Genomic DNA, 11,617 nt, shown 5'->3' on the forward strand with positions numbered 1-11,617 from the left:
CCAATATCACCAGTAACATCAGCAGATTTTGTCACCTTTGTTGTACCAGTAGAAAAGATCTTACAACTTGACATTCCAGGTTGTATTCAAATTATGAAATAATTAGTGAGGTTGTAGTTAAACATAAAAAAATAGTATAATTGAATTAATAGAAAACACTTACATTAAGAGCTTTGAATCCATTTTCAGCTTGAAACACACTCATTCCAATGACTGCTTGCCTTTTATATGAGGTTGTGCTTCCCCTACCCCTTCCTCTTCCTCTGTTACTATTAGTTGACTGGTAATCAGCAGGTGTAGAAGATCCAACATGGTAATTAGCAGGTGATGGACATGTAGGAGGTGCACTAGGTGCTGCAGGTGGTCTTCCTCTTGCACTATTTATAGGTGCTGCAGATGCACTAGGTGTTGCAGATGCATTAGGTGTTGCAGGTGCAATAAGTGGTCTTCTTCTTGCACCTTTTGTAGGTGTTGTAGATGTACTAGGTGTTGCAGGTGGTCTTTCTCTTGCACTTTTTGCAGGTGTTGCAGATGCACTAGGTGTTGCAGGTGGTCTTTCTCTTGACCTCTTTGCAGGTCCTGGAGATGCACTAGGTGTTGCAGGTGGTCTTCGTCTTGACCTCTTTGTAGAATGCTCACCTTCTGTTTTTGCTTTCTATAAATATAGTTAAAAATAATTGTAGTTATTACATATGAGATCTCTATCACATACCAATTCAAAGTTAAAGATGTTACCTTTGGTCTACCTAAACCTGAAGTTTTGCCCTTTCCCTTGTCTGTATTTAATGGTTCTTCCCTTGTTGATGACTCAACCCTTTGTGAACATCCTCTCTTGTTGTGGCCTCTAACATTACAGTTACTACGTGTCATGGCGAATCCAGTTCTAGTTAGCTTTCCAATATTTTTACTTTCACCAACTTCATTCCTTCTAAGTTTACCTGGCCTGCCAGGCATGCTTTTTATTTCTAGTGGTGCAGCTGTGGGGTTAGTAGATACAGGCCATATCTCCATGTTTGTGGCAGGTTGAAGGACATTGGTATAAGTCCTCAAGTAAGTTTCCTTACTATAGCAGTTGTCAATGTAGTCAAGGGGTTCACATTTCTTAAAGTAAATGGCAGCCACAACATGTGCACATGGTATGCCTTTTAACTGCCATACCCTACAACTACAATCCACCTACCAAGATCCACACTGTGTGGACATAGTCCTTCTCTCACTTCAAACCCATCAACTCCATTAAATTCAATATTACATTTCATTGACCTATCAATATTCTCTTGTAGTACCTTCAAAGACATTGGAGAAAAATTACACATCCAAGTATTTGTGAACTCTCTTAACTTGGCTATTCTTGTCAACATCTTTACTCTTATCTCTTCAAGCATAGTAATAATTGTCTTGTGTCTAGCTGCCAAGATTCATGCATTAAAGCACTCAAACATATGGTTGTCTACAGAATCACATTTTACTTGAGTATTAAAGTAAACCTTACACCAGTACTTTATGTTGTAGTACATACGATCATCCATTATTATTTTTTTGGATCAAGCAACTTCATCTTTGCAACATTTTTCCTTAATTGAGATTCAAAGGTACTCTTTGCAATAGACCAAAACTGTTGTCTTTTTTGAGAATCTCAGCCTTGTCTCCCTTGTTTTACCCTAGTCACAATTATGGACCTCGAATCATACCCGAACTAACCCCCAAATCTAATTCAGTGTTCATCAATCGAATATAAGTTATAAGGTATGTTACAATTGTGGAGAACCTGGGCATATGAGAAGGAAATCAGCGAGGCCAGGGAAATGGTAACGCAGGTGGAGGAGTAGTACAGCCAGACAATGAGGTTGCCCGTCAAGATGACAAGGCTCAGTTTTATGTTTTCCGGGTAAGACCGAGTTTGAGGGTGTGATGTAGTGGTCACAAGTGCTACTCTTGTCTATGCCCGGATGACTATTGTTTTGTTTGATTCAGGTTCTACTTATTCGTATGTGTCAGTTCAATTGCCTTGGGATTTGATGTGGTTTGTGATATACTTGATGCCCTCATCCATGTTTGTACCCCAATTGAAGAGTCAGTCATAGTCACCCATGCATATCGTGTTGTCCTATTGTGGTTATGGATTTTCAGATTTAGGTTGATTTGGTTATGCTGGATATGACTAACTTGATATAATCTTAGGCATGACTTAGTTGTCCCCCAATTATACCGGGCTTAATTGTAATACTAAGTCGGTAACTCTAGAGATTCCTGGTAGGGAAAGATTAGAGTAGGAAGAGGTGTACAAGCCTAAGCTAGCTAAGATCATATCATCCATTTGGGCTAGGAAATTGGCAGGGCAGGGTTGTTTGACTTATTTGGCTCATGTTTGGGATGTTGAGGTTGAGTCTCCCTATATTGAGTCTATTCCTGTGGTATCTGAGTTTTAAGGAAGTGTTTCCTACGGATTTACCTGGTATGCCTTCATATAAAGATATAGATTTCTGCATTGACTTGGAAACTGACACTTGCCCTATTTCCATCCCTTTGTATCGTATGGCTCTAGTAGAATTAAGAAGAGCTTAAGGCTCAAAACTAAAAGCTTCATGATAAATGTGTCATCCGTCCTAGTGCTTTCCTGTGGGGTGCTCCTGTCTTGTTTGTTAAGAATAAGTAGGGTGGTATGAGGACTAGTGAATTTATCTTAAGCCATAAAGGAGTGGATTGATACCGGAATGACAAGCTTATGGATAAAGAAAGTCCTATTGAGTATACTTGGGTGAAGGAAATTGAAGTAATTAGTAAGAAGGTGCGTATAAAATTGGGTTAGTCCTTTGAATTTGATGAGTTTACCTGAGTTTGAGGTGTCATGTTAATGAAAAAGGTTGATTTCGTAGTGATAGTCAAGGCTGACGGAGCGTAATGGCAATAAGAGTTAGTGATGGATTGTGACGGACTATATAATAAAATTGTTAGTTAAGCAAATTTTGTATAGTAATTACGACTTGTGAGTATCTAAGGTTGTGGTTTTCTAATAGTTGGTTAGTATCTAAGGTTGTGGTTTTCGAATAGTTGGTGAGTATCTAAGGTTGTGGTTTTCTAATAGTTGGTGAGTAACGTGGTTGTATGGAAAGTTTTAAGAGATGGTGGGACACTATTCGAACCGAATTTAATAGAGCTAGAGTCATAATGAAGAAAAATAGTGGGATGTCGTACAACCTTTAGAGAGAGGTGAGACTAAGAATATTTTATTGGATTCTTAAGGCCAAAGAGGTATCTTCAGAGGGGTAAATAATTAGGTTCAGAGATGCGTGATTTCATTGTTTTGTTGTGGCTATGGTAATAGTGTCATGGGTCCATCAAATGGGTTAAAAAGTATTCAAAAAGACTTGAGAAAAGATTGTGCAGACATTAGCTTGAGCGTGATGATAAGTGCTTGATTTTGTTTTTGAGTTTAGTAATGAGTATTATTGGATTGTTAGCGAAAGATATTGTAAGATCGATGGAGATGCGATCGATGATAAGCGAAGATCCAAAATTTCATAAAAGCCTTCAAGATATAAGTTAATGTTGATAGGTAAAGGGGATTTGTGTTATACATTTGAGTTTACAATTCAGAGTTTTCATTGTAAGTCTACATTTGTGGTGATATATTTTGTCAAGGTATGAATTGGAAAGGTTGGAGTGTTTATGATGGTTGTTAGTGTTGTGAGTATGATTCACTAGTTATGTTCTAGTGTGTTTTCACTTTTGTGGGTGGATCCCTAGTGGTGGATCAGGGGTACCAAATCCTGCAATGTTCTCTTGGTTAAGTGGGATGATTGGGAATATTTGGTTATTTCAAATGACATAATTAGTGTTGTCTTGGAGTTGTTAAAAGTATTTTAGTAGTTCTATATGTACCACTTTGCTTATGAGAGTTCATAGAAGAGCTACCATGTGTAATTATGGTTGTCCGAGAATCTTAATATTCATCTAGTCATCTAGTCATCAAGGTCATGTATTGATTATGTGTGGTTGAATGTGGGGATCAATGAATCCAATTCTACTATTCTTAAGAGGTAATCTATAATTACTAAATCTGGCATTTCGATAGTGTTGTTGGAGGGGTTGTCTGCTTGGACATATCCCTCGATGAGTATATGATTTCTAAAGATCAATTTTGTTATAACTTAAGCTCATGGGAATTTATGTTATGGGATGGAGATATTGTTAAGAATTATGATTGTTTGGGTATTATGAGTGTGTGTTGGTTGGTTCAGGTCCACCTCTAATTGTAGCAAGTATTGATTTAAAATTTTATTATGGTTATATGAGAAAGGATTCGTTCTGATGTTTGTGTCAAGATCCTGATAACATGTGGCAGATGTGTGTATGATCAATTTAGGTATTTGTTGGGAATCATTTTATTGTTAGTTAAGTTTACATACAACAATATTTATCACTCGAGTGCTGAGATGACTTCATTAAGGCATTGTAAGGGAGGATATGTAGGTATTCGATTGGTTGGTCTGAGTTTAGAGATGTGAAACCCTTAGGGGGTAATGAGATTCAGTAAGAAGAGCATGCGAGACAAGTATCCCCAGTAATTCGACGATTCAAATGCTACTCTACCCTCACTTTAGCCAGTCTTTCCTAGTTGATCACTCGGGGATGAGTGATGGATAAATTGGTATCTATTGTAATGACCTGATTTCCGTCGTTAGGGAAAAACCAATGGAGAAAGAATTGGAGTCACAAAACTTTTGGTAGTAACTTGGAATTTCCTAATCTAGTCCAGATTTGGTCGAAATCAGAGTCATTAAGGTGTAGGGAAATCTGGTAACAATCAGGCAATCGGGTGATTTAATTATGATTTTGATTACATGGGTAGTTAGATAAGTCGTTAAGAAATTTATACGACTTTATGGAATTGAATTCGGGTGAGTAGAACTCCCGGAATTGATCTTAGCGTGAACGATATTTTCTGAGCGTCGTTGGTTAAATGTATGTTGTGAAATAGGGGTCTTGGAATTATTAAAATAGCTCCTGGTTCCGCGCAAGCCATTGGGGCGGGATTTCTGCTACCAGGGCGAGGCCGTTGTAGCAGGGTGAGGACCGTTGTGGCAGGTTCGACTCGACTTAAAGTCGTAAATAAACCCTTAAACGACATTTTTTGGCACTTTTCAATTTTTAGAGCTAAGGAACTAACCCCATGAGACTCTTACTCATTTTTCACCATTCTTGAGGCTAAAGGTAAGCTTTTCACTCCCCGAATCCATTTTTCGATCCGTAGAACGTAATAGAATGGGTAAATATTGATGGGAAAGGGTTTTTTCATTGATTCTATTATGGAAAAAACCCTAATTTGGATAGTTGGGATCATGGGTTTGATCTAGGATTCATAGAATTGTTAGTAATTCAGGTAATTAGTGATTGATTCTAGTATTAAATTGTTGTTTGTAGACCTAGAACAAGCAGAAAGAATTCGGAAAGGGAAGATTCAAGTGCCTTAGGAGATTCAAGCTTGGATTCGAGGTAGGTGATGGTTGTGATTCTATGATTGTGTGATGTATGCCTGTTCTTGCTTCATTATGATACATGTATGTATATGAATGTTGCATTATTGATTACACCTATTGTAAATGAGATAGATGAATGATGGTTACCATGAAATCATGACTTTAATGTATGATCTTGAGAATATACTTGTGATTGTGATTGTGGTGTGTTGAATGGATCGGTTGCCACGTTTCGGCATAACTAACTTAGATCGGTTGCCATATTCTGGCATAACTAATTTGGATCGGTTGCCACGTTTCAGCATAAATATGGGATCAGCTGCCACGTTTCGGTATGCTAACCGTTTGGGTGTGGGTTCCATGAGAGGACCATTGAATTAGGTTTCGTGAGAGGACTATTGAATTTTGTTGTGTAGCTACTTGTGATGAGTTCGTTCATATCTAATGATAATTGATATTGAAAGACGGTATGTTGCTCTAAATAGATATAACTGTGATATGTGAGAATCGTGAAGTTGTTCGTTGTTCGTATATATTGATGATATTGTATATGTTTGATATGTGCATGTGATTATATTGTTGTATTGACTAATGTATGTTACACTTAATGGGATAGCCGCGTGATCCTACCAGTACACTGTGGTTGTGTACTGATACTTCACTTGCTCTTTCTTTGTTGAGTACAGGGCATCTTCAGGTGGCTATTGATAGACCTCATCTAAGTGACTATCGAGCGTGATCGGATTCAAGGGTGAGCCAGTTCTTTCAGGCTTCCATGAATCTTTCTTGTTTAAGTCCACTCTTTTCGGACTCAGACTATTTGTTTAAGGTGTTGTTTAGTTTTGGGGTTGTACCCCTTGTTCTTAGACTTGTCGTTAGTAAAGTTTTGGTACAATGACTTTCAGGTTCTAGGGGTTGAATTTCCGCATTAGTTTGGTTAGTTAATTGTTTAAACCTTTGGAGTTTTGGGGACTTCATTTTTATTATTATTTAAACCTGCTTCCGTATCTTTAAATGTGTAGTATTTGGTTAAGTTGTTAGATTTGGGTTGTAGTAATGGTTCTCTCACCGGAGGGTTAGTGTGGGTGCCAATCACGACGGTCTGGGTCGTCATTACCATAAAATCATGACTTAAATGTATGATCTTGAGAATATACTTGTGATTGTTATTGTGATGTGTTGAATGGATCGGTTGCCACGTTTCGGTATAACTAACTTGGATCGGTTGCCACGTTTCGGTATAACTAACTTGGATCGGTTTCCACTTTCTGGCATAACTAATTGGATCGGTTGCCACGTTTCGACATAATTATGGGATCGACTACCACATTTCGGCATAATCATTGGATCGGGTACCACGTTTCGATATGCTAACTGTTTGGGTGTGGGTTCCATGGGAGGACCATTGAATTGGGTTTCATGAAAGGACCATTGAATTGTGTTGTGTATCTACTTGTGATGAGTTCATTCATATCTAATGATGATTGATATTGGAAGATGGTATATTGCTCTAAATTGATATAACTGTGATATGTGAGAATCGTGAAGTTGTTCATTGTTCGTATATGTTGATGATATTGTATATGTTCGATATGTGCATGTGATTATATTGTTGTATTGACTAATGTATGTTACACTTAATGGGATAGCCGCGTGATCCTACCAGTACACTGTGGTTGTGTACTGATACTTCACTTGTTCTTTCTTTGTTGAGTACAGGGCATCTTCAGGTGGCTATTGATAGACCTCATCTAAGTGACTATCGAGCGTGATCGGATTCAAGGGTGAGCCAGTTCTTTCAGGCTTCCATGAATCTTTCTTGTTTAAGTCCACTCTTTTCGGACTCAGACTATTTGTTTAAGGTGTTGTTTAGTTTTGGGGTTGTACCCCTTGTTCTTAGACTTGTCGTTAGTAAAGTTTTGGTACAATGACTTTCAGGTTCTAGGGGTTAAATTTCCGCATTAGTTTGGTTAGTTAATTGTTTAAACCTTTGGAGTTTTGGGGACTTCATTTTTATTATTATTTAAACCTGCTTCTGTATCTTTAAATGTGTAGTATTTGGTTAAGTTGTTAGATTTGGGTTGTAGTAATGGTTCTCTCATCGAAGGATTAGTGTGGGTGTCAATCACGACGGTCTGGGTCGTGACAGCCGTTCTAGTAGGCAGACCGCATGCTCTTGAACGACTCGGTTACTCTCCGAGGAAATTTGGTAAGTCTTATGCCATGCATACCACACTTCATTCTGTTGATGTACCTACATCTTACCCTTAGGCTTCTACATAAACTTGTTGGAAAGAGGCAATGTCGGCAGAGCTTCGTGTATTGAATGAAAATTCTACTTGGGGCTTTATTGATAAACCAACATATGGAGTTCTCATTGGAACTAAGTGGGTGTATTCCATTAAACTTAAGGCAGATGGTACAATTGATCGCTACGAAGCTCGATTAGTTGCTAGCTCAAGGGTACAAAATATGAGTATAGGGTGGATTATGAGGAGACTTTTGCACCTGTTACTAAGATGACAACGGTACAAACATTATTGGCTGTTGACTTCAATGAGAGGCTGGACCTTAAATCAGATGGATGTGAAAAACGCACTTCTTCACAGCGACCTGGAAGAAGTTGTGTTTATGAAACCACCACATGGGTGTGTTCTGCCAAGACCAAAATACTTGGTCAATCAATTAGTAATAGTAAATTCTAATTAACTGTAAATAACAGGTCTCTGCTTGTGAGTTAGTATATTACTTATAGAAAACATAGGGTTGGCTTGCATATGCGTTTGGAAGAAATAAGTCGTTTGCATCAGCGTCAGGGACTTAAAATTAATTATTTTATTTACTATTCAACTATTAATGTTTTGATCTTAGCTGTTGTTAACACTGTCTAATGCAAAGGTCTCCCAACTGCAGAGATGGAATCAACTCAGCGGAATGTCAATGGGTTAACCTCAAACACGCTCAGGTGTTTTCCAAGTACGTGTGGACCTTGCACCAAATATAATTGAGCAACAAAACAATTTTTAAAAGGAACTGTTCAAGTGTAAGAAGAACATCAAAATGTTTCGACTATTAGTGGGATACATAAATAAGTACACTTGACATCAAATTTATTATCTCTGGACAAATAAAAGAGAAAAAAGAAATTCATGTTGAAGTCGTGGCCGTTCTGAGTTTGTATTGCTAGCAAAATCATCGATCACCTTCCCCCAGGAAATGGTATAGTTACATGGCTCGTTATGCTATCAACATGGATACTATGTTCACTATATTCGTATCCAAATCCAGGCAGTAGGGACTCAATCTCCTCTGACTGTTGATCAGTTTGAGCCCATGAATGCTTCAATTTCGATCCAGCTTCCAATTCTGCTGCAACTTCCTTCATTGTAGGTCGATCATCCCCTTTAACATTTAAGCACCTTTGTGCAATCACAGCAACATTTTTCAATTGCCCTGCATTTCCCTCATCACAGACTATATTGTCGTCTAGAATATCGAACAAATGACCCTTTTCCACTGAAGATATGAAATATTGAGCTAAACTTCTCTCTTCTTCTGGTCTTTGAAAACATAGAGCCTTTCTACCGGTTAGGAGCTCTACAAACACTACTCCGAAACTGTATACATCACTTTTTTCGGTGAGTTGACTTGTTTGCAAGTATTCAGGATCTAAATATCCTAGAGTTCCTTGAACCAATGTAGATAGCTCTGTTTGATCAGCAGGAACCAACCTGGATGCTCCAAAATCAGATACTTTGGCTGTGTAGCTTTTGTCTAGAAGAATGTTGACTGACTTAATATCTCTATGAATGATAGGAGGGTAAGCTGCTGAGTGTAAGTAGGAAAGTACTCCAGCAGTTTCTGCAGCAACTCTAAGACGAATATCCAAAGAAAGAGAGGACGCCTTTAATTTGTCATGTAAGTGTTCAGAAAGTGTTCCATTGCTGATAAATTCATATACCAGTAGTGGAACTTCCGTCTCAAGGCAGCAACCTAAGAGCTTAACTACATTTCTATGGTTGATTTGTGAAAGGACAAGGACTTCATTTATGAATTGTTCAATTTGATTGCGATCAATTACCTTAGAATTTTTAATGGCAACGATGCAATTATCTTTGAGATATCCTTTGTACACAGTTCCATAACCTCCTTGACCAACAACTCTATCTTTGTCAAAGTCATTAGTTGCCCTTTGTAGCTCTTCCGCTGTGAAAATGTTTACTGTATTAGTATTACTTGATCCCTCTTCCACTTTGAGTCGTTGCAGTAGAACTAATCCACCATTTTTGAAAAAACCTCTTTTTCATCATTGACATTTTTCTCCTTTGGAATGCAGTATATGACCAGCCAAATACTATAATAACCATTAAAGCAACCCCTGCCGTAATGCCTGTAATAAAAGTATGTTATTAACATAAATACATGAAAATCTGTGGTTTTATTTTTCGGTTCATGAGTTGTGAATGAAATAATCAAATGAGTAGTACTATTTAACGGGCTTATCAAAGAACTACCTGCAGAATTCCAAAGAAGTTAAGAAAGGTACCTATAATAAGAAAAATATTCTGAATTTTTCTCTGAGGATTGTCACGATTGCATTCAGGATAACCATCGCCGCTGAAATCTGGATGGCATGTGCATGTATAACTCCCATCTGTATTGGTGCAAATGGCATTTTTGACACACCTATAATCTGGTTGCGGATCTACACATTCATTGATATCTGCAGACTCGTAGAGCACAACCAACCGATAACGTAAACATTCATTTCCAAAATGATAGATTTGATATAATTAAAATCGTATTAGGAAACTCTCAAACATATACATACCTTGACAACCATCTATCAGGTATGGATTCCCATCATATCCTTGCATGCAGGAACAGCGATAACCATTTGAATCATCATGGCAATAGCTGTTGTTACTCTTACATGCATATGCAGTCGAATTTCTCTTAGCTATTTCACATTTGTCTTCACCAACTGCCCAATCTAGCACAAGAGGAAGCTTCTCCGTGTTCTGCAAACTGCTGAGGTAACTCTTAGAAAAGTTAAAATTAGCTTGATCGACCACAAAAGCATAGCTGCAGCTAGGGTTATTTGTCATATTAGTATAGTTATAATTATAATAGCTGCTTAGTGTTATATTGACATTCGATGCTCCCTTAGGGATGGACGTCTTGCAACAACCCACTCCAGAACATGTATCATCATCAGCTTCAGCAATACTATTGCACATGGACATGCATCCTGTTATGTAGGGGAGATACTCGATTTTAGTTCCAAACTTGGTATAATAACCCTGAACAATTGCATACGTGTCACAGCCAACGGCGATGAAGCTATTCGCAGTGTTGTTCACAGTAAACAACGAAGGTAATACTATAAATGGCTTGGTTCTATCCGTGCTTATCCCATCACGATAACAATCTCTGGATATGAACTGTAAGACATTAAGTTGCCCAGAGAGATATATGCTTGTGATTTCAATACCACTGTTTCCTAAAAAAGGCTGGGGAGTTGGAAAGGAGTAATTACAAGTGACAAGGAACTGATCGTGTAGTGTGCAATCTGGGGTCATACCAAATGGGAAAGGGATGTTGACATTTCCACAACTTTCATTGCAGTTAGGTTTGGCTATGAGATTGTTGTGTGACGTTGGTAACATAGCATCATCACCAAAAGATAGTGAAAAGCAAATAAATGTTATCAGAGCAACTATCATCACATAATTAGGAGCCATTGTTAAAGGAGACTATATAGGGATGTAAGTATTATGTGTAGGTTGTGATTTTTAATACTTCGATTCGCCCATCCTTTTATAGGTACTTATAAATTTGGAAGGACTAATTTCATTGGAATAGAGCGCCAACTACGTTAGAATTTTAATGTGGACTATGTCAACGAGAATTGACAACTTTATATGCAGCCAATTAAATATATATGGAGAATCTTTTAGTACATTGGAATAGAGTGTCAAATACGTTAGTAAATTGGAATAGAGTTTCAAATACGTTGGAATAGTTTTAGTACATAAAAGTTTTTCCAGAAAACAATGTGAGATGAGAATGAGCAAGTGCAGTCATTATCATGCTTTGTACGTATTTGTTGGAATAGTATGCAGGGTTTAATCAAG

At 37.8% G+C, this 11,617-nt stretch overlaps 2 protein-coding genes across 2 annotated transcripts; both read right to left on the reverse strand.

Moving 5' to 3' along the window:
- Window positions 1-201: 201 nt before the first annotated feature.
- LOC125817122 (oleosin-B6-like) lies at window positions 202-1,011 on the reverse strand. The gene is made up of 3 exons (XM_049496691.1): window positions 736-1,011; window positions 311-655; window positions 202-261 (listed from the first exon to the last, which is right to left on the reverse strand). Exons 1-3 carry the CDS (start codon window positions 1,009-1,011, stop codon window positions 202-204), a joined length of 681 nt encoding a protein of 226 aa, XP_049352648.1.
- A 7,668-nt stretch (window positions 1,012-8,679) lies between these two features.
- On the reverse strand, window positions 8,680-11,224 carry LOC125817123 (wall-associated receptor kinase 3-like). The gene is made up of 3 exons (XM_049496692.1): window positions 10,312-11,224; window positions 10,027-10,203; window positions 8,680-9,752 (listed from the first exon to the last, which is right to left on the reverse strand). Exons 1-3 carry the CDS (start codon window positions 11,222-11,224, stop codon window positions 8,680-8,682), a joined length of 2,163 nt encoding a protein of 720 aa, XP_049352649.1.
- Between the last annotated feature and the right edge of the window lie 393 nt (window positions 11,225-11,617).

This window comes from Solanum verrucosum, unplaced genomic scaffold (genome assembly GCF_900185275.1).
Source record: "Solanum verrucosum unplaced genomic scaffold, falcon-dt-bn FXZP01000094.1, whole genome shotgun sequence".
Taxonomy (NCBI): Eukaryota; Viridiplantae; Streptophyta; class Magnoliopsida; order Solanales; family Solanaceae; genus Solanum; species Solanum verrucosum.